This window comes from Salmo salar, chromosome 04 (genome assembly GCF_965601325.2).
Source record: "Salmo salar chromosome 04, fSalSal1, whole genome shotgun sequence".
In the NCBI taxonomy this organism is placed as follows: Eukaryota; Metazoa; Chordata; class Actinopteri; order Salmoniformes; family Salmonidae; genus Salmo; species Salmo salar.
The window spans coordinates 18,961,927-18,985,270 of NC_138294.1; the positions used below are offsets into that span (position 1 = coordinate 18,961,927).

Below are 23,344 nucleotides of genomic sequence, written 5' to 3' on the forward strand. Positions count from 1 at the left end.
ACATGTACTAGAGCTAGACACTTCTAGTAGAAACAGAAGAGTTGAAAGGAATAGGCACACAGAGGTTCAGCTGAATATGGTTATACACTACAGCAGGGTTCCCCAACAAGCAGTAGTTTTATTTGCCCCCCCCAAGCTCTGAGCAAAAAAACTAATATATATATTTTTTATTGAACATAGACTGTACAATTTAAGAAAGGTTTGCAAGGTTTGAAATTATGTTTTAGTCAGACATATTCTTGCGGTCAATTTGCAGACTACAAATGATTTGTAATTATGTTCCGCCCGCCCTGACCATACGCTCACGATAACAATCAGCCCCCAGCTGAATCTAGTTGATGATCCCTGCACTACAGTATACAACATGAACAATCTGAAGTAAAATAGACATAATAAAACCAACAAACATGTAGGAAGGCTGGTGAGAAAATTAGTATGCAAGATTTTAATTATGAGAACTCGGAGGAAACTAATACTCATTACAAATGGAGGATAAATAGATGTTCACATCGTGAGAGAACCGACAAACAAATTGTGTACAAGGAAAACCTAAAATGGTGGATAGATACATTCATGGATTGTAGATACTCACATTCACGGTAATATTTAACAGTATAGCTGTTACATGTACATAAGTATTCCTGACTTGGATAGACAGCAAAAAATACAACTGTGGCTTTAATGCACATCAACGCAGCGTTACATTACTTATAACAGCCTGGAAGCACCAGGTGAGATATCCATGCGAATTACAGTCAAGTTGTGGTTAGCTTCGGTCACTGTTTGTGCTCTAATTTTAGATCAAGTTGTTCTACACCTTCTTGCATGAGTCACTGACGGCATTTTAAAACAGACATTCACATTTCACATATTTGTTGGTTAGCTGTCTCCTTTGTTCATTGTTGCATATAAAGGTTCCCTATGAAAAAGCATATTTGATTACAAGTGCAATACTTTATTTTATATTTTAGCCACTTCATTTCAATAACTAGAGGACAAGGAACAAACTATAAAATAGTGAGCAATTTTAGATTTCTTTCTAAAAAATTTAATATATTTGAACTGTAACACTTAAAAATAGTACACTGACGGTTTTCCTGCAATCAAAACATATACATAAATATAACTATGTACAAAACTCACAAAATACAAATTACTTCTGTACCCAAGTTGAGAACATCTTAAATGCCAGTATGGTTATCAGATATACACCATTTTACACTTTCTTCTGTTGTTCCAAGTCCCTATCACCAAAATAAACAAAGGCTCTCCCGCGTTAAGTTGTTTGACCTGTTTGTTGTCAATAAAGATCATCTTTTGGAATGCTATGGGTTGAAGTCATTTTCGAGCCAAACGACCATGAACTGTGTTTACACTAAACTACTATGTACCATTAGAACACAGCTCAATAGATATTCTCTATAGCTTTACCTCAAAGTGATGCTCCAAAGGCTTTGCATAATTTCACCCAGTAGTTTTGAAAGAAGTGATCACGAGCCAAAACGGGTCACTTAAGATTGTGCACAATTGTGTACAATGTCATCGTACAATCTGTTACGAATTTCTAAGTGCTTAAGATCTATAACTGCATCTTTAAGGCTTGTGCAACTGGGGCATCAATGCATTCTGTGGCTCCCAAGGGCCCAATATGATTGTAGAACAGGGAGAACTAACACATTACATACTGCATGTGCCCATCTATTACAAGACTTTGGGCTTTTGCCATCATTTGGCTGGCTCTCTTTCTCTGTGTATTACAGCTTTTCCTTCTACCATGCTGAAATTATAGAAACGTAGAGATTGAAATAGTGGTCCTTTTAACACGTCTTTACTGCAGTGTGTGTGAGCGTTTTCCTATTAGACGGATATGAATTTGTACATATTGGTCAATGATAACCCTGTACTACAAGCAGCACCTTACTGTACTCAAAATCCCCATTCTGAGAAGTTTGTCCTGAACTCAATACTGACAAGTGCTTCACGCGAAGAGACGACAGACTAAAACTGTTGTTCAGAACAAAACAAAGAAGCACCACAGCACAGTGATATCCACTAACAAGTACAGAGGATGAATTAGACACATTGAAACAAATGAGTTCAACATCATCTGGAAATTAAAAAAGTGCGTTGTTGATTTCTCAGAATAACTTCCTACCAAAAACATTATCCATGACATGCAAGTAAGAAGCACTCTTCCCCAAGTTTTCACAGACAAAGCTAATTAACGTCTGGTTTGCCTTACTTGGCACAATGCAAACTCACTTACACACAATGAAGAATAAGGTAAGTTCTTAGGCTTCAGGCTTCCACCAAGTCGATGGCTTTCTACTGCAACCTGGTTTGCGTCCAAAATGGCACCTAATTCCCTATGTAGTGCACTATGTTTGGCGGTCAAAAGTAGTGCACTACATAGGGAATAGGCTGCGATTTTGGAGGAAGTGAAAAGGACGTGTTCCTTGTTAAGTGCACATAATGAGTCAACAGCCTTTCTGTAGAACAGGCTCAAAACTACGGGATTATTATCAGTAAAATGGCATGTCATTGTTCCTAAGGCATCGGTTCTTGGTTAGCTGTGCTTTTCCCCTGCATGTCTTGAACAGGCCCGCCCTGTGTGGAGACTATTGCACATCGATAAGGTCCACAGGAATATCCCTCCCCATTCCCCTTCAAGTCTGCTTCGATCAAAGTTATCCATAACCACAGAGCTCAGATCAGATTACGCTCCCCAAGCACTAACCTTCACTATTAGGGGTGGGAAACATAAACTGACACTAGATTAGTGTCTAGGGGTAACTTCGTACTAATGACTACCCGGGTCCACCTGTTTAGGCCCAGCGGCCGCTGGACACGAAGCTGCGGCTGAAGGAGTAGCTGGTCTCTGAGTTCTTCTGTTTCCCCCAGGCTCCGAAGGGAACCACGATAATGGTGCTGTTGTCCTCTGAGCCGTACTGAAGCGCCTGCGAGAGGAGAGACACCGCCACCAATAATGAACATTTGTCTCAATGTTTAACGGTTTCTTTAAATAGCCAGGAGACATATTTATTTGACAATCCATTGAGATTACTATACCGTGCCATGGAGTTCCTTTGAACTCATTAATTTGCTAGACTTACGTTACATATCTCTGCTTCAACAATTTCAAAAATCACTGCTGCTCTTTGGAATAGATGTTACCCCTACACCCTAAGTCAGTATTTCCTAAACTCAGTCCTTGGGACCCCAAGGGGTGCACGTTTTGGTTTCTGCCCTAGCACTACACAGCTGTTTCAAATAACCAACTAATCATCAAGCTTTGATCATTTCAATCATTTACATTTACATTTAAGTCATTTAGCAGACGCTCTTATCCAGAGCGACTTACAAATTGGTGCATTCACCTTATGATATCCAGTGGAACAACCACTTTACAATAGTGCATCTAAATCTTTTAAGGGGGGGGGGGGGTTAGAAGGATTACTTTATCCTATCCCAGGTATTCCTTAAAGAGGTGGGGTTTCAGGTGTCTCCGGAAGGTGGTGATTGACTCCGCTGTCCTGGCGTCGTGAGGGAGCTTGTTCCACCATTGGGGTGCCAGAGCAGCGAACAGTTTTGACTGGGCTGAGCGGGAACTGTGCTTACTCAGAGGTAGGGAGGCGAGCAGGCCAGAGGTGGATGAACGCAGTGCCCTTGTTTGGGTGTAGGGCCTGATCAGAGCCTGAAGGTATGGAGGTGCCGTTCCCTTCACAGCTCCGTAGGCAATCACCATGGTCTTGTAGCGGATGCGAGCTTCAACTGGAAGCCAGTGGAGAGAGCGGAGGAGCGGGGTGACGTGAGAGAACTTGGGAAGGTTGAACACCAGACGGGCTGCGGCGTTCTGGATGATGACAATCAGCTGTGGGCAAAAAACAAAACGTGCACCCCTTGGGGTCCGGAGGACTGAGTTTGGGAAAAGCTGCCCTAGGGGCTGTGGTGGCTCAAAGTGACCACCCTACCTGCTCTGAGATCCTCTGGGCGGCCTCTTTGGGGTCGTGGCACTGGTTGATGACATCACAGATCTCCTGGCTGTTCATGATGAAGTTGATGCCGTCTGTGGTCAGTGCCAGGAACGAGTCGTGGACGTGATGCAGCTAGAAAAAAATTCAGTTAATACCTTATTGTCAGACGTCTACAGACAGACCATGACACAAGCCAGAGACTAAGCCAGACAGGCTCCAGTGATAAAGAGGAAACACATTTGCCCTTCGGAGCTTAATCTGTCATTGTTCTGCGCACCCGCAGGCTAAAGACGTGATAAACCCTGCCAAGATGACCCAAACACCTCGGGGGACAAAATGACCCAAACTGAGTGACAAACACTGGCTAATTCCAACCTATTCCCCATACAGTGGACTACTTTTGTCCAGCACTGTGTGGATCTGGTCAAAATGAATGCACTATATGAGGTTCTGGTAGAGCTGGGCGATATGGACAAAAACCCATATGATGATAAATGTACTGAATTTTCACGATAACAATACATTTAATGATAAGTTTATAACAATGTGCACCAGTTACTTTTTTACATTACCCTTAAAACTACTACTACTACTACTTTCAATGTTGTGGCCATGACTGTCCCGTTAGCAATAGCCCATATTAGCAGAGTTATTTTATTTCAAACGTCATATTCCTCTAGTAACGGCTACTTATCGTTATTATCAATATCAGTAACATGCCCTCCAGAAATGGTCGGTATCGATAATTGTCGGTTTTTCTTCCCAGCTCTAGGTCCAGGTCAAAAGTAGTGCACTTCATAGGGAACAGAGTGTAATTTGAGATGTATACACTCTGATACTGCACAGTAGATCATTTCTCCGAGGTGGTGACAGCAGACACTCACTGATATTCTCTTGGTCTCTGGCTCAGCGATCACCCCGGTGCTCTTGAGGTCAAAGTCCCCGATGGCGCGTGTCATGGCTAACCTGCCGTTGACGTGGGGCTGCCCCAGACTGTTCCAGGTCACCCAGCCACCACTCTTCTTTATCCTGGAGGTAGAGACAGACAGACAGGTGGTTTTAAAGCACGGGAGAGGGCTCTTAAATGACTTACGTAGAATTGTTAAAACTTATAGTAAGATCTTAATCCATAGTACTTAGCACATTTCTATTAGTGTCCGATGTGATGGATAAAGCATGCCTCCTGTGACTCCCAACCTTACAGCTACCAACAAATGAATATCAGATCAAGTCTTTCTTGAGCCTGGATATCTGCCGTACCTCTCCTTCTCGTCCTTCCTCTCGGGGGTGTGGTCCGAGGTGAGTTTGAGGGCCTTGGCCTTGCGGCAGAGCATGGCGCGGCTGTCCCCCACGCTGCCCACCACCAGCTCTATACCGTCCCTCAGCAGGGCCACCGTGGCCGTGGAGCCAGCGCTCACCACTACAACACCAGGAAGTAGAGGGAAACACGTCAAGGGGGAAACACATCTGAAGACCACACACACACTCTACACAACAGTAAGGCCAGACACACACAGCTAACAAGCAATACACAGAGTTGACAATCATCATATTATGGTAAACTTGTTTCTCAAAACACACAATGAATTATTCAGATACATGCTCAAAATGTATTCTCACACATTCACAGCATAGGTGGCACGTGACACACACTCACGAGTCATACTCCACAACATGAGAACAGAATGGAGGGGGAGGTTACTAGTCTAAACAAAAAGGATGGCTGAAGAGAGACAGAGAGTCAGACAGACATGCATGTCACACTGTTTTAGGGTTACAGAAACAGAATGAGAGGAACTACAATACAGTCAGTGGAACTTTGGATCTCTGACCAGTGGTGTCATACAAAAATGTCAGAGTTACAATGAGTGACCTAATATACAGTCCTATATACAGTGTACTGGCCCATGGCAGAATACAGAAAGCAGCAGTGACAGACGTGCATCCTTTAGAATCAGATAGCGCTTATCAGGACTATCACCATGGTGATCAAATCTATAGGTGAGAGCTCTAGGCTAATGCCTCTTTCAATAATTACGTGTATAACACTTCAAATTTCACGACTAAGTTTCTATGTGTCATGTTTTGTACACATGGTGATTTGTGTTTTGTTCCCTCTTGGGTGTCCTTAGCAACCATTTGCATGGTAACAGCCTACAGTTTCTGATTTTACAATGATCCTTATACAGCTGTTCAAATCAACTTGTGTGAGAGAGAAATAGAAAAGGAGAGAGAAGAGAGAGAGAGAAAGATGAGGAACCTTCCAGTAGTCCAGGATAGGACCCGCTGGACTCTCCATTATCTAGCCCCCCTTCTCCTTCCAAAAAGGTGCCTGGTGCCTCCAGCTCTTAGCTGGCTCCGCTGCTGTCGTAAATAACATGCACACACACACACACACAGGGCATATTGGGACATTTCACGCCGTCTGTGGTCGACATTTTGGCCACACACTCAAGCTAAACTGATTGACTGTCACCGTCTTGGCGGTTAAACTAGGCCTTTCTCAGAGAAAACGGTCGACATTCTACGATTGCTAACATCTGAGTCTCCAGGCGACCTTTACAAAAGAAAATGGCTGCCAAAGGAACTGAAGGTAAACTTGATCCAGTATCTTGGAAGGGTGCATGCACTACAAGAGGACAACCCTGATTCTTATCTGCAGGACATCCAGTGGAGTTTTTTGTTTAGAATGCTTGTCTGCCACATGCATGTCCTAACCTGTGCTTTGCAGTCTGAGAAAGGTGACCCTGGGTATTAATGTTTAGCTTTCACAGCACTAGAGGCAGCGACTGAAAATTCCTGTTAGCTCCATTTAGGATCGGTTAAGTCATCAAAGCTCTTGGCAGAGCAGTCACATTGATAAGTTAGGCTATTCGTTAATATTTCAACACAAGCTAAAGACTTTACCTTCAAGTTTAACATAAAAACAAAAACTCAGTGCGGTCTACGTACATTGTCAGTACAGAGACAGTCTATCTACATTCCCTGACGTGTAACATCACAGACGGAACCTACCATGAGGGAAGAAGTGGAGGTGTCTTGCCAAGCCTTTGTCCAGTTCAAGGAATGCTTTAGTAAGAACAACTTCCAGATTGTCCTCCTCTGCTACAAGATCCCTGAAATAACACCAAAACACATTCAATCAATCAGATTCATTACCTGCTATCTCAATGGTCTCAGCCTGACCTCTGAAGAGATTGTGCAAGTATAAAAAGGATAAAAACTAAATTGAAGTGCATTTTTTCTCCAGTCCATTCAACAAACATTAGGCCCTAAACTGATCCTACAGGCCAATGCCCTGACTAAACACAGATCATAAAACCCAGTCAGATGACTTACTTAATGTACTTCTCCATGTACTTGTCGCAGAAGTCTGCCGCCTCAGGCCCTCCGTGGCCGTCGAACACGGCAAAGTAGAGGATATTGTCTGTCATCTGAGAGACCTGGAAGCGGTCCTCGTTCTCCCGCCGGTGGCCGATGAGCGAGGCGCAGCCCACCTTGGACAGGCTGACCTTGGGGATGGGCTTGCCGTACTTGATGGAGGGCGACAGGTTGATGGGCTCGTCGATGCGGTTGTCCCAGATGCCGAACGAGTCCCAGGTGGTGGGCTTGCCGCTGCTATCCGGGTCGAAGCGCGTGTTGCTGGCCCGCAGCACGCCCAGGTGGAGCGGCCGTTGGAGGTCATCCTGCAGGGGTAGGACACTCACTAGGGCTGTCTGGAGGAAACCCCTCTGTCGCATGGCCTGAGTCCCCCCCGACCGGGCCAGGTGAATGAGAGCGGAGGCTGACATGGTCACCAACAGCAGCAGACGACTCCTCGCGGGGAGAGAGATCCTCTGGCCAACAACACAGGTTACCCTAGAGCAGAGGTTTCTGGACTGCAAATAGGCTAACAATTGGGGAAGAAGGATAGATAGCTATTAGATTGAATGTCAAGTCAACAAGAGCTCCTAGATAGGTGCTGTAAATTGAATAGAAGAGTTGGACTTGGAAACGTCAGCCAGTTTTCCTAGGCCTGCTGTGTTCTGCCAGCTGCAGAGTGGCTGAGTTCCAATAGATGTCACAGGAATGGATGGTGGCTGGATTGATATTTCTATGTTTGTTGATGCAGGACACTCGCTCTCTCTGTCTATCTTCCTGTGTCTCTCGACTCCATACAACAGAAAATGCATGTGAAATAGCCTACTTAATTAAATCAAAATGTTCTTCTCTATTCCATATGTAGGCCTAGCCACATCTTAAGATATGTCTTAAAACTGCACTATAAAGTTCCAAGTAACCTCGGTCATCATTGGTCTAACATGCCAAGCTGTAAGTGCCAGGATACTTCACTTGCTGTGTTGCCTACATTTCTTATTTTTCACACCTGTCCTGAAGCATTCTGAACATTTGTCAGAATCAGTTGATAAAATAATGCAGTTATCACTTATCGGTAACTGGTGCAGCTAAAGAGCATGAACACTAGACAGGAGTCAACAGCACTTGTTATTTTATTACAGCTGAATAAATAAATATCTAATTATTCAAAATGTTTCAGAAGGCTCATTAACAGGCATGCACAAAAGTATACATAGATTGAAAAAAAAAAAAAGATTGACAATGTTAACGTTAGTCCATTACTGCAGCGTATTTTTCTAATGTCAACACAAACACTTCTGCGAGCAGGCCTTTCTAATCGACCTGGCCGGGGTATCCTGAAATGACGTTGACCTCATCCCGTCAGTAGATGATGCCTGGCTATTCTTTAAAAGTGCCTTCCTCACCATCTTAAATAAGCATGCCCCACTCAAAAAAATGTAGAACTAGGAATAGATATAGTCCTTGGTTCACTCCAGACCTGTCTGCCCTTGATCAGCACAAAAGCATCCTGTGGCGTACTGCATTAGCATCGAATAGCCCCCGTGATGTGCAACTTTTCAGGGAAGTTAGGAACAAAGATACACAGGCAGTTAGAAAAGCTAAGGCTAGCTTTTTCAAACAGAAATTTGCATCCTGTAGTACTAACTCAAAAAAGTTCTGGGACACTGTAAAGTCCATGGAGAATAAGAGCACCTCCTCCCAGCTGCCCACTGCTCTGAGGCTAGGAAACACTGTCACCACCGATAAATCCACTATAATTGAGAATTTCAATAAGCGTTTTTCTACGGCTGGCCATGCTTTCCACCTGGCTACCCCTACCCCGGTCAACTGCCCGGCACCCTCCACAGCAACCCGCCAAAGCCCCTCCATTTCTCCTTCACCCAAATCCAGATAGCTGATGTTCTGAAAGAGCTGCAAAATCTGGACCCATACAAATCAGCCAGGCTAGACAATCTGGATCCTCTCTTTCTAAAATTATCTGCCGAAATTGTTGCAACCCCTATTACTAGCCTGTTCAACCTCTCTTTCGTATCGTCTGAGATTCCCAAAGATTGGAAAGCTGCCGCGGTCATCCCCCGTGACCCTCTAGACCCAAACTGCTACAGACCTATATCTATCCTACTCTGTCTTTAAGGTCTTCGAAAGCCAAGTTAACAAAAACAGATTACCGACCATTTCGAATCCCACCGTACCTTCTCCGCTATGCAATCTGGTTTCAGAGCTGGTCATGGGTGCACCTCAGCCACGCTCAAGGTCCTAAACGACATCATAACCGCCATCGATAAGAGACATTACTGTGCAGCCGTATTCATCGACCTGGCCAAGGCTTTCGACTCTTTCAATCACCACATTCTTATTGGCAGACTCAACAGCCTTGGTTTCTCAAATGATTGCCTCGCCTGGTTTACCAACTACTTCTCTGATAGAGGTCAGTGTGTCAAATCGGAGGGCCTGTTGTCCGGACCTCTGGCAGTCTATGGGTGTGCCACAGGGTTCAATTCTCGGGCCGACTCTCTTCTCTGTATACATCAATGATGTTGCTCTTGCTACTGGTGATTCTCTGATCCACCTCTACGCAGACGACACCGTTCTGTATACTTCTGGCCCATCTTTGGACACTGTGTTAACTAACCTCCAGACGAGCTTCAATGCCATACAACACTCCTTCCGTGGCCTCCAACTGCTCTTAAACGCAAGTAAAACTAAATGCATGCTATTCAATCGATCACTGCCCGCACCTGCTCGCCCGTCCAGCATCACTACTCTGTACGGCTCTGACTTAGAATACGTGGACAACTACAAATACCTGGGTGTCTGGTTAGACTGTAAACTCTCCTTCCAGACTCACATTAAGCATCTCCAATCCAAAATTACATCTAGAATCGGCTTCCTATTTCGCAACAAAGCATCCTTTACTCATGCTGCCAAACATACCCTCGTAAAACTGACTATCCTACCGATCCTCGACTTCGGTGATGTCATTTACAAAATAGCCCCCAACACTCTACTCAACAAATTGGATGCAGTCTATCACAGTGCCATCCGTTTTGTCACCAAAGCCCCATACACTACCCACCATTGCAACCTGTACACTCTCGTTGGTTGGCCCTCGCTTCATACTCGTCGCCAAACCCATTGGCTACAGGTTATCTATAAGTCTCTGCTAGGTAAAGCCCAGCCTCATCTCAGCTCACTGGTCACCATAGCAGCACCCACTTGTAGCACGCACTGCAGCAGGTATATCTCACTGGTCACCCCCAAAGCCAATTCCTCCTTTGGTCGTCTTTCCTTCCAGTTCTCTGCTGCCAATGACTGGAACGAACTGCAAAAATATCTGAAGCTGGAGACTCATATCTCCCTCTCTAACTTTAAGCACCAGCTGTCAGAGCAGCTCACAGATCACTGCACCTGTACATAGCCCATCTGTAAACAGCCCATCTATCTACCTACCTCATCCCCATACTGTATTTATTCATTTATCTTGCTCCTTTGCACCCCAGTATCTCCACTTGCACATTCATCTTCTGCACATCTACAATTCCAGTGTTTAATTGCTATATTGTAATTACTTCGCCACCATGACCTATTTATTGCCTTACCTTACCACTGTATACAGACTTTTCTTTTGTTCTACTGTATTATTGACTGTATGTTTTGTTTATTCCATGTGTAACTCTGTGTTGTTGTGTGTGTCGAATTGGTATGCTTTATCTTGGCCAGGTCGCAGTTGCAAATGAGAACTTGTTCTCAACTAGCCTACCTGGTTAAATAAAGGTGAAATAAAAATAAATAAAATAAACTTGACAAACGGCGCATGACGCAACACCATAACCCATAATTAACAAACTAGCTTGCTAACTAGCAACCAAACAAGCTACTGTTTAGCTAGTTAGATAGCTGCAGTGCTGTGCAGAATGTAAACTAATGGTTTCGCAAACGACCCCTGTTTATTTCATCACACTAACGTTAAATAGTAAGGATAGACGATTAAGTATTCCTAATTTGACACTATTTTTTAGCTCATTTGATAGGTAGAACTATGCTAACAGCAGCTAGCAAAATAATCCATGATTTGCGCAGCCTATCTCCCGCCCTTGGACAACAATCACATTTCTTCGGTATTTCTCTGCAGAAAAGGTTGTATTCTTACCTTTAACTCTTTACAACGTCTTCGTATATGTTGCAAAAGCTGCACAGCGTACAGTTAAATGAATCAAAAGTGTCCTTGTGTTGAGTGCCGAACGCTATCAAACAAGAGGAGGAACTGCGCCTGTCACCCGCGCAGCGCGAATCAGCATGGTGGAAACAATTACGCCTCCTTCCCTCCCGGTTGTCACTAGTTACCACAGCCACAAAGTCATGTCTAAAATTCATGAAAACAGAGAACAGCTTTTTGGTCTTAATTTAAGGTTATGGTTAGGTATGAGGTCAGCAGTGAGGTTAAGGTTAGGGTAAGGTTTAAAGTCAGATTTTACGTAGATAAATTGTAGAAATAGTTGGGATTTAGACATAATTATGACTTTATGGATGTGGTAACTAGTAGCTCGCTCTCTCTCTCTCTCTCTCTCTCTCTCTCTCTCTCTCTCTCGCGCACACACACACACACGTAGAGCCCAATATAGCCAACCTATGTGGACCACACGTTAGTCATCAGTCAATCATCACATCATCATGTTCTGCTGGGGAGACGGTTCGAGTGGACAGTTTGGTCTAAACTTTGAGAATGTGTCTGTTCCTACAGCAGGGAATATATTCTCTGATAAAGTCACAGAAATTACTTGTGGGGAGCAACACACTTTATTTCTCACGGTAGATGGCAGGATCCTATCATGCGGGCGCAACTCAAAGGGACAACTTGGTAGACAGAAGAACAGAGATTCAAAATTACCAGGTAAGACAATTTAATTATATCTGACTATTTGGGTGCAAGGATCGCTATGTAGGCTATTTAGGATTAAAGTACGGCTAAAAGGATGCTTGCATTAGAATTATTTTATTCTTTATCATTATGCTAACATTTTCTGTTCACAATATTGTTCATAATTACAGATTTTATTAAAATGCATAGTAGCCTATATTTAGCCTAGTGAGCTTTACCACAACTTTCAGAAATGGGTACGCTATCCCTCAATAAAACTACAACATAGACTCACAGTTGGGTTTCAGTTTCGTTTCTCAATCAAAATTAGAGGAACGAAAGTTAACTGTTGTTATGTAATTTACGTCATCCTCAAGATTGTGAACTTTCATTTAGTCAATGGTGCCCTGAGGACATAAAATATAAAACTACAAGATACAAGATACAGTAACAAGTACATTACATTAGAACATGTAACATCACAGGTATCACAAACAAATTATTAAAGTCAATCAAAACAATTGCACACCTCGGTGAACTCATTTATCATCAGGGTGTTAAACTGCCCTAGTGGCACCAGGGAATCCAAATGTAATGGTATTTAACCCTTTCCAAGACAGGACTTCCAAATAAAACTGTGTGTTCTACCCATTTCAGCCCCAGTGGAGGGTCTGGGGGCAGTGGTCTCTGTGGCTTGTGGTCAGGACCACTCTGTAGCTGTGTGTGCGTCAGGACAGGTCTACTCCTGGGGGGCAGGGGGTGAGGGACAGCTGGGCATCGGCCTTACTACTGTCTCCAAAGTCCCCAGGCCAAGGCAAGGAAACCTCAACTTCAACTTGAAATAGATCTTGATAGTGAAATATCATCCATGATTTACATTGTCAAGTAATGAGAGCCCTCTTGGATTCCACTGATCACTAACAAAGACAATATGTACTAGATGTCTCCTTTTTTTTACAGACCAGTTCCAATACCTTCGCCCTTGCCGATAACAGTGATACAGGTTGCTTGTGGAAATTCCCATTCTTTGGCCCTGACTAAAGGTATAACGTACTGTACCTACTGATGTTCCTCACACAGACTACATTCCATCTAAACTATGATAACCACATGCATCAGTTAAACTACACTTAGAAAAAAAGGTGGTCTTAAAACTAAAATGCTTATTCAGCTGTCCCCATTGGAGAACGCATTGGATAAGAGTTTTTGGTTCCAGGTAGAACCCTCTGGTTCTACATGGAACCCAAAAGGGTTCTACCTGGAACCAAATAGGGTTATCCTATGAGGGCAGCCGAAGAACCCTTTTGAAACCCTTGTTATAAAAGTGTACATCAACAGGACAGTGAGATTATAATTATTAGGAAAGAATGTAACTCTGGAATTGTGATGTAATTGTAATGTAATATGTAATTTCTTTGTCTTCTACAGGAGGACAGGTGTTCTCATGGGGTTTTAACAGTCATGGACAGCTGGGCCTGGGGAAGGAAGTAGCTCTGCAGCCCATACCTGCCCTGGTGCGCTCCCTCACAGGGGTCCCAGTGACCCAGGTAGCAGCCGGAGGAACCCACACTCTGGCCCTCACCCTCCCAGGCCTGGTCTACTGCTGTGGGGCGAACAAGGCTGGGCAGCTGGGACTCAACCGTGTGGATGAGAAAGGTACTACGTCACTCTACCTCTCTTCGTATGCTACTTGTATAAAAAGCTAATCAGGCTTATCCACCAGCATTTTCTCATTTGAACTTGGATTCCTTTGTTATAACCACTAAGTCATTTTACAGATGTATTATAATGAGTGGGAACATTGCATGATGCTTGTATGATGCTTGTTCCCCCTGCCAGGCCGGTTCAACATCTGTGCTGTGCCTGCTCTCAGAGTCTTGGGGGTTTCCTTCATCAGCTGTGGAGAGGCACATTCTGCTGTTCTCACCAAGGTATCATACTATTACTGTGGAGAGGCACATTCTGCTGTTCTCACCAAGGTATCATACTATTACTGTGGAGAGGCACACTGCTGTTCCCACCAAGGTATCATACTATTACTGTGGAGAGGCACATTCTGCTGTTCTCACCAAGGTATCATACTATTACTGTGGAGAGGCACATTCTGCTGTTCTCACCAAGGTATCATACTATTACTGTGGAGAGGCACATTCTGCTGTTCTCACCAAGGTATCATACTATTACTATGGAGAGGCACTTTCTGCTGTTCTCACCAAGGTATCATTCTATTACTGTGGAGAGGGACACTGCTGTTCTCCAAGGTTTCATACTGTCACTGTGGAGAGGGACACTGCTGTTCTCACCAAGGTATCATACTATTACTGTCTTTTTACTGAAGGCCCCAAGGAAGATGTTGGTGTGAAAGGAGACAAATACTACGGCAGTTCATTAAGTTCAGAAAAAGTATTTAACGTCCTAAACAGTGGGCCCACTGGGAGATAGTTCTGCACACAAAGTCAGCAACCTCTCGAAGGTACAATTCATCACATGTTGGTAAATAAAGCCAGTTATACAAAATGACCTTGAACAGAGGTGAAAAACAAATGATCAAGTGTCTGGTGGGTGTCTGGAAGAGGTAGGCTACACAATGAACCTGTCACGACTTCCACCGAAGTCATTTCCTCTCCTTGTTCGGGCGGTGTTCGGCGGTCGGCGTCACCGGTCTTCTAGCCATCGTTGATCCACTTTTCATTTTCCATTTGTTTTGTCTTGTTTTCTTACACACCTGGTTTCCATTTCCCTCATTAATTGTTGTGTATTTAACCCTCTGCTCCCCCCATGTCCTTGTATGGAATTGTTTGTTTGTAAGAGCTTGTACTCTATGTTACTGGTGCGCGTCGGGTTGTGTACCCATGTAGGTTCTTTTTGTATTCCCGTGGGTTTTGTTTTAAACTGCTCCGGCTATTACCTATTTCTGCTCTCCTGCATCTGACTTCACTGCCACCAGTTCCACAACCCTTACAGAACCATACAAGTTGTTATCATACTAAATGAGAAGTAACAGTTTATTACAGAATGGAATATCACAGGTAATACAGAATATGTCCTGATTATGGCTGTTAATACAGATCAAGCCTCAGGGCTACGAGAGTAAAGGTAAATCCAGTGTGTCGACCCTTATATACCATTAGACTGTCTCTTTAAGAAGTGATATGGGCCTTGACCTGACTAGACCAGGAACAACTCTGGGCCTTGACATGTCAACAACTGGTTCTGGTTCTTTGTGGTCTTTAGGGTGGACAGGTGTTCACCTTTGGAGAGGGAAGCCGAGGCCAGCTTGGGCACAACGCCTCAGCTAACGAACTCCTACCCAAACTGGTAGAGGGTATGGATGGACTGGTCTCACAGATAGCATGTGGCAGGTAATGACCAACAGCATAATGCTACTTATACACATATATACACATATAATAAACAGATAGGAAACCAATCTTGAACATTCTCAGTCTGACTGTCTTTTTGTCTTACTGTAACTCTGCCAGCCATCACACCCTGGTGCTGGGGTCCTCAGGTCAACTCTGGGCCTTTGGCAGTGGGGTCAAAGGTCAGCTAGGGACTGGCAACACAGAGGGCTGCTTGCAACCCACCTCAGTGCTGCTGAAAAGGGCTTCTGGTGGGGCAGTGACAGTCATACACAATGGTACCGGATGCAATGTTTATTTTATTGTCTTTTATTCTCTTTTGTATTTGATTCTATTCAATTATATTATGCAGCTACATACTATGTAGTGTTTGTGTGACTGAATTAGAACACATACTGTTTAACGAGACTTGATGTCCCTTGTGGTGGCTAATTTCTGCATTACCAAATGAAGAGAGTTAAACACACCAGTCTGAGTTAACTACATCTTTAATACTTAAAATACTTTTGCAAAAGTACTTGACCTTCAATAATTCACTCTCTTGAATGAACCATTGAATAAGGTGATTACACAATGGCTACAGAGATATTTTATAGCAAAGATACACCCCCTTCAATGTACATTGACAAACCACAGATACATAGAATTGGTCACAAAGGTTAAGTTTTGTATGACAGATATCCATAAAACACAGCAGGCAGTAACTGCTATGTCAACAGGGTTCATTGTATAGCCCAGTATCTGGTCCCCTTAGAACCGTCCCTCCCTGGTACTTCATAGAACAAAAACACCATTTCACCCAATGGCATATATCAATTGTCAACTCTAGATACTCCCATCTCAAGCAAACCCCCTCTTGACCCCACTCCTGGACAGGCTCACTGGGGGGAGTGAGCCTCTAGGCCATATACTATCACAGGATAAGTGCGATATCTAAGAGAGGACACACAATTCCCAGACACTACCATAAACCTCCCCACAATAAAGAAAAGGAGGGAGTGACTTGCTCACAGACATTGTGGAGACAAGTCATTGGTTCCCCATTAATCACGCCATCCCTTCACATGGTTTAAGAATAGGTAAAGACACATTCCCATGAAGACAAGTCTGACCTCTCCCCTCTCTGGGCCCCAAGTGACTGAGCCCCAGCTAAGGGAAACGTGCAACTGAAACATACCAGAGTCCAAAGGACATTTTCTAATGACAAGTATCTCACATAAGCATATTATACTAATAAAACATCTTAATTATCTATGTTACCCAACTAATTCTGATTCATCCACGACACCCTACAACCTCTTCTTTTCTTTTTTTTACCAGACATGAAGATATCAGTGGGATGGAATTCAAACTTCATTTACACTGCTGAGGTAATGTTTCTGACCTTTTATACCTCTGTAAAAGGGAGACTGGAACATTCTAAATTTCTCAAGCAGCTAATTCATGTTTGAGATATGTGCATTTATTATATTGCTTTATCTGCCTTTGTAGAGTTCTGAAAGAGAACAGCCAATCGGGAGGTTAGATAAAGCCAAGCTGCAAAAATGGCTGACGATGGAGCAAGGAAATGCAGAGGCGGAAAGGTTCATTTATTATTATTTACATTGAATATTAAAACATACAATCCACCATAGACAAAGGTTCTTTGTTAGTTTAAAAAAAAAGATTTCTAGCAAACTCAAAATTAAATAAACAAACATTTATTTTACAGTTGTATGTCTTATAGTATAATTGTACTGAAACATCAAATATGTCCACATTTGTTCCAACAGAGGAATATCCTTGATGTTCTCAACAAGTTCAAGTCTTGTGGCCAGTTTCACCAAAACCAGGTAAGCGATTTTAAAATGGAAGGTTTGGATAGTTTATAATGAACACTGTGTGTGTACAGTATGTTGTGTCAATGATAATGCTATACCCATGCTATTCCCTCTACCAGTGCGTCTCCATCAACTAAAGCTGCAGGAGCTTTGAGAGTGGACCTAGAGGCTGCTAGCCAGGCATTTGATCAGCTCTTCAACATCCCATGGATCAGGAAATCAGCTAAGATTATCTCACTCTTCAAAGACTTAAACCGATATCAACAATCCATTAAATATCAATATATATTTTGAATGGAGGATCATGATAGCATAATGTTACTCTCTTCATGTCTATATATATTCTCCATATAGGTAAATATATTGCCACTGGTGGACACTCTTCGCGATTCAGCAGCTGTCATCAAGTCACTAGAGATCTTTATGATACTACCCACAATCCCTCTTCTCCACGATGACCAGAACGTCATGAACATGGTCATGGCTTTAGCAATAGTTATCGATGAGGATCTGAATGAAACAGCCATGAACAGTTTAAGTAAATAACCTCTGACCTTTTCAGTTTATCAGCAAATTTGGCATCAGTATCATTTTACAGAATTGTATTATAATAGAAGCATAGCTGACACTATGACACATTACCATATATTATAAGATCATGTTTTTTTTGCTCAGGCAATATCATTTACATATTTTGGACTTTTGTATTCTTGTATCATGTTATAGAAGAGTGGTGGTCCTCAATGGAGACAAACATCATGACTAAGCACATTCTGATGTGGAAGAATGCCCTGTCATTCATGCTGAGGAACGGTCTTCTGGTTACCCACAACCCCGGAGTCAAATTCCTGCTGGAAGCCCTCAAGTACCTCCACAGAGTCAGTGTCTATGTCAATCATTTTTATAATCCTTCTGACCATTTTCTGTAGTTGCCGTCTATCAGTATTGTTGATCATGCCCTAACATACTTCATACTGTGAACTGTTCACTTCCTCATGTGCAAGGGACATGTGCTAATCTATTTTGATACTGACATTGTTATTTCAAAGGCAAACAAAAGGGCCGGAAGAACCCAGGAAGTTCCAGCCAGTACCTTTTATGTGGAAGAGATCATTGATAGGGTAATTCCTATGGATGATGTGGAGCTTTGGCGTTTTTGGTCAACAAGGGAGGTAATAAAATAACAAAATCATCTGTAAATTACTAAAATGTTAGAATGATAAAGTGGTGGAATCTGGTTTGACTTGTCCAGTTCTTTCAGTGCAGATTGATGGAACGAGACAAAGAGATGGAACCCATGTAGACTATTGAGATGCACTTTCATTTTTCTTTTGTGTCACTTCTAGGATACAGAGGTGACACCAGTCATCTTTTGCCGTTACCCATTTGTGTTGAATCTGATCTGCAAGATGGCGATTTTCAACAGTAATGCACTTTTTACTAAGGTATACTGTGTTATTCCACTGGCTGTTTTATATCCTTTTATTGAATCTTTTGTTTTCAAGTATACCATAGCCTACCCAGTGGTTTCCAAAGACCAGTCTGTATATCACTCTAAATAGAACCTGGAGCTGCCCCTGTATATACCTTACTTACTTTCTCATGTTCTTATTTATATTTTTTGTGTGTTTATGTTCTACTTAACTTTAAAAAAAAAAAATATATATATATATATATATATATATATATATATATATATATATATATATATATATATATATATATATAGTACTACTGATATTGATTACTGCATTGTTGGGAAAATGCAAGCAGGAAAGTTATTTCACTGTACTTGTGCACGTGACATAATTTTTTTTTAAAACTAGTGTATATTTATATATTGCAGGTGGTTCACAAACTCACCCACTGGCAAACAGTGATGTATCCTTCTGGAACGTTCCCAGACAACCCAGAATCTCCCCCTGCTCCAATCTTCCAGTTGGCCTTAAGGCGCCCGTCACTCATCAAAGACACCTTCAGACAACTGGGTGCTGCAGATCATGATTACTTCAAGAGAGAACTTGTGGTAAAAAATGTTTTTGTCAATTCAAAAGGGACAATAAAGTAACATTCAAATAGTTATCCCTGAGACTGAATGTTACAACTCAACTAATCTTTGCCAAATCAAACCAAATCTCAGCTACTCGATTTAACATTTTAATGTTAGACTTTCACTACCCACTGGGCACAGACTGGTTGAATCAACGTTGGTTCCAGTGAAACAACGTGGAATAGACATTGAATTGACATCTGTGCCCAGTGGTAGAGACTAGAACTCAACCTAAATGTGGCCTATCTTACTGTATCCATCAGGTGCAGTTTGTGGAGGACATGAAGCTGTCGCTCGTCAACATAAGGGACTTTTTCCTCCATGTGTTTGAAGAGCTGTTGGCAGCAGAGTCTGAGATGTTCATGTACAACGACACCAAGACACTGGTCTGGTTCCCTGCCAAGGTAAGAACTTGAATTAGGGAATTGCGATTTCATTACTGTATAATAAATCACTTCACTCTCAAGCAAATTAAAATAGGTGAGTAATGGAATAATATTCTAAAAACAATCAAAAATACTTTAGTCAGTTAATAGCAACAAAAAGAGATTCAACCACTACAGTAGTGCCACTATCTACACTGTATCAATCAATATAGCATTGTGTCCAATTATAATCACTATCACACCCTACTCTCCCCCTGATGTACCAAGGTTTTATAATTATACACATTCACAGCTAAAAGCTGAATTTCAGTACACAGACAACAACATAATACAACAAAGGAGATAGAAGTTAGTTGAAGAAGAATGGTGCCTGCTCTTGTTTATTCTTGATCTCTGCCTTGACTCATGGGCCACCTACCCTTACTACCAGCCCAGAGTGGAGGAGAAGAGCTACTTCCTGTTTGGTGTCTTGTGTGGCATGGCCCTGTACAACCACAACATTGTACACCTGCCCTTCCCTCTGGCCCTGTTCAAGAAGATGGTGGGGGTCAAGCCCTCACTGGAGGACCTGAGAGAGTTTGACCCTGTTGTGGGAGGGTACGTTTTGTATTTTAGAATGTACATTTTAGCATTGAATTGGTATCCCTTAGAAATGGATTAAAATGTTTCAACATTAATTTATTTTCATTGTAATTGAAGGAGTTTGCGGTACCTCTTGGAGGACTACACTGATGATGATGTTGAAGAAAACCTAGACATGACCTTCACCGTATGTATTGTATTGCATTCAAACTTGAGCTGTGAAATATCACTAGATACAGTATGTGAATAGTGGTAAAACTGTTTATTTTCATCAGGTGATCTGGGATGACCAGAAGGTGGAGCTTGATCCCAAAGAAACAGGAAAACCAGTCACAAGTACTAACAAGTAAGTCTACAGCAACATTTACTCCTACAGATGTAAGATCTGAATTTGATCACTCTGTTGCAGGAGAACTTTCCTGCAATGCAGGACATTTTAAAAGTGTTGAATATATTTCAGGTTTAAAAAGGCTTCAGACTTGATTTTCCCTTCCAAAAAATGTGTCAACCCCTATAATTCACATTTCCTGTTGCTGCAGGATTATTTTCCTGCTGTAGCAAACTGGCTCATATTACAGTCTTACATCTGTAATGCATAATACAAGATTGCAATTTTAGAAGTTAGAAATTACAATAAGCTTGCTTTCTGCTTGTTCTGTTTTTTAAAATATTTAAATACAATTCATTATTTTGACAGGAAGCAGTTTGTTGATGCCTACGTGAACCTCGCCTTCAACCGATCAGTGGAGAAGGTGTTTGAAGAGTTCAGGAGAGGCTTCTTCAAGGTGTGTGACAGGGACGTGGTGGAGTTGTTCCAGCCTGAGGAGCTCAGGGGAGTCATGGTGGGGAAAGAGGACTACGACTGGGACACGCTCAAACAGGTCTATATACAACCATCATTCATTACTCAGTGTGGGGCTGGGTGCTGACTTGAGAAATTAGGGCAGAAATCAATCAATGTGTTGATGCATTTATATCGATGGGGGATTTGCTTTGATGTTCAAGTTATGGGCACATTTCTCAAGTTAGGACTGGAACTAGGAGATAATGTGCTATACATTGCCTAGCTATACATGGTGCTTTGTGACATACTGTGTGACGTTGAGTGGTGAATCGTTTAAATGGCGTGTGAGTTTAATATTGTTATATTATTGCTGCCATTTGTTTGGTTTGTATGCCCAGAACACTGTGTATGTTGGAGAGTACCATGCCAGACATCCCAACATCATCAACTTCTGGGAGGCTTTTGAGGAACTGACAGACAACCAAAAGAAAGCTTTTCTCCGTAAGTGTGGCACTAAATTGCTCTCGGTTGAGGAAAACTGGAGGAACCATACAGTCTTTCATAATGCTGGTTCAGGGGTTTGTCTGCATATTTGAACTTTGTGTTCTACAAGAGCATTTACAAAGAAAATGTGTCTGAACACATTTTACATTTTAGTAATTTAGCAGATGCTCTTATCCAGAGCGACTTACAGGAGCAATTAGGTTTAAGTGCCTTACTCAAAAGCACAACAACATATTTTTCACCTAGTCGGTTCGGGGATTCAAACCAGCTACCTTTCGATTACTGGCCCAACACTCTTAATGGTTAGGCTACCTGCCGCACAAAGACATTCACTATGTTTCTTCCCATTCAGTCTTCCTTTCACTCTCTCTCCCTTCCTTCTCAGTGTTCCTGACGGGCTGTGATCGTGTTCCTATCCTGGGCATGGACAAGATCCAGATGACTGTGGCAGTCCTGCAGAACTCTACTGAACTACATTTCCCAGAATCCCTTACCTGCCACTTCCTACTGCTGCTGCCCATCTACCCCTCCAAGGAGATGCTGCTGGCCAGGCTCAAAGAGGCGGTGGCCCACAACAGAGGCTTCTGGAAGGAGTAATGGACACTATATATAGGCTACTGCTGTGTTCATCATTTCATTCAATGTGTTTCTTACATGTCAATATATCTATTCAGTTTAGCATAGGATTTTGGTTGTGTTGATATAGCCTTCATCTAGGTTCAGATTTTACACTTTTTAAAAAACTTTTAAACCGTGGCTTTTTCAAGTGAACATTTTAAATTTACAAATGTTTAGGCTATGTATAGGCTTACCATGTTATTGGAAAAAACTATCCTTGACTTAAAGTCCACTAATTTTGAATGTGAGTTATTATTTTGGCATTTTATGTAATTCTGCATGGGAACATCCTTTTTTTCTGGACACATGTCTGCATCATCTTTGACATTCATGTCTGTACCTTGCGTTCTTTTAACAGAATAATTATTTATGTATCTAAATAATACAGATATTAGTTTCACCTTAAAGTGTTTTCTTTTATAATTGAGTATTCCCTCGAATGCAGAGCAGTCGTGTGGTTTCTCCAACAACCTGCATAACCTTCCTAGCCAGCACATAACGTTCTGAGAACTATATGTTTCTTCTTCGTTTTGGATACAACCTTCCCATAACATTTCCTACAGGATTCCTTATGGTTCTATTTAAAGTCAATTGTTCTGAGATTGTTAAGAATCAACGTTCTTCTATGGGAATTACCATACCTCAGCATAATGTTTCCTACAGGTTTTCTCATGGTTCTATTTAAAATCATGTTTTCAGAACATTAAGAAACAACCTTCTTCTGTGGGAATTTCAGTATTTCAGCATAATGTTTTCTGCAGCTTTCCTCATGGTTCTAATTAAATCAGGGATGGGCAACTTTGATGGGGGTGGGGGCCACAAAAAAAAAACAGAACTCATCATGAGGGGTGACAATTCTGCACATTTTGCCATTGGGCATACAGAAAATGTTGCCTTTTTAACGCAAGTTTACTGCAATTCTACACATTTTGACATGGGGCGGAGAGAAGATACATTTTTTTGATCAATGGGCCCCATCCCGGTCGGTAATTCGACCATACAGTTGAAGTTGGAAGTTTACATACACCTTAGCCAAATACATTTAA

The 23,344-nt window shown here is 42.2% G+C and overlaps 2 protein-coding genes across 3 annotated transcripts; one reads left to right on the forward strand and one right to left on the reverse strand.

Moving 5' to 3' along the window:
• Window positions 1-430: 430 nt before the first annotated feature.
• LOC123732783 (protein phosphatase Mn(2+)-dependent 1K) lies at window positions 431-11,642 on the reverse strand. The gene is made up of 7 exons (XM_014194868.3): window positions 11,485-11,642; window positions 7,314-7,863; window positions 6,990-7,090; window positions 5,235-5,394; window positions 4,859-5,003; window positions 3,972-4,106; window positions 431-2,957 (listed from the first exon to the last, which is right to left on the reverse strand). The coding sequence occupies exons 2-7, from the start codon at window positions 7,763-7,765 to the stop codon at window positions 2,826-2,828; spliced, it is 1,125 nt and encodes a 374-aa protein (XP_014050343.1). The 5' UTR covers window positions 7,766-7,863; window positions 11,485-11,642; the 3' UTR covers window positions 431-2,825.
• A 274-nt stretch (window positions 11,643-11,916) lies between these two features.
• Window positions 11,917-22,705, forward strand: LOC106591921 (putative E3 ubiquitin-protein ligase HERC6). 2 transcript variants are annotated; one of them, XM_082974157.1, is made up of 23 exons: window positions 11,917-12,225; window positions 12,850-13,006; window positions 13,153-13,235; window positions 13,621-13,848; window positions 14,032-14,123; window positions 15,427-15,554; window positions 15,675-15,832; window positions 16,875-16,924; window positions 17,046-17,137; window positions 17,327-17,386; window positions 17,494-17,596; window positions 17,729-17,912; window positions 18,101-18,252; window positions 18,424-18,546; window positions 18,721-18,819; window positions 19,221-19,400; window positions 19,688-19,828; window positions 20,241-20,407; window positions 20,510-20,579; window positions 20,668-20,738; window positions 21,090-21,273; window positions 21,575-21,677; window positions 22,066-22,705. In XM_082974157.1, exons 1-23 carry the CDS (start codon window positions 12,006-12,008, stop codon window positions 22,275-22,277), a joined length of 3,057 nt encoding a protein of 1,018 aa, XP_082830283.1. In that variant the 5' UTR covers window positions 11,917-12,005; the 3' UTR covers window positions 22,278-22,705. The 2 variants fall into 2 exon arrangements, with proteins under 2 accessions (XP_082830283.1, XP_082830284.1); XM_082974158.1 differs by having other exon boundaries at window positions 11,995-12,225; window positions 13,133-13,235.
• The last annotated feature ends 639 nt before the right edge of the window (window positions 22,706-23,344 follow it).

Excerpts from the sequence above, each read along its gene's own strand:
- LOC106591921 (XM_082974157.1), top strand. The coding sequence starts at position 12,006 with ATGTTCTGCTGGGGAGACGGTTCGAGTGGACAGTTTGGTCTAAACTTT. Across the intron at positions 13,007-13,152 it reads TCCAAAGTCCCCAGGCCAAG|ACCAGTTCCAATACCTTCGC; the intron begins GCAAGGAAACCT and ends TTTTTTTTACAG. Across the intron at positions 17,913-18,100 it reads AACAGCCATGAACAGTTTAA|AAGAGTGGTGGTCCTCAATG; the intron begins GTAAATAACCTC and ends ATCATGTTATAG.
- LOC123732783 (XM_014194868.3), bottom strand. The coding sequence starts at position 7,765 with ATGTCAGCCTCCGCTCTCATTCACCTGGCCCGGTCGGGGGGGACTCAG. Across the intron at positions 5,004-5,234 it reads AGGAAGGACGAGAAGGAGAG|GATAAAGAAGAGTGGTGGCT; the intron begins GTACGGCAGATA and ends CTCTACCTCCAG. Across the intron at positions 2,958-3,971 it reads CCCAGAGGATCTCAGAGCAG|GCGCTTCAGTACGGCTCAGA; the intron begins GTAGGGTGGTCA and ends CTCCTCTCGCAG.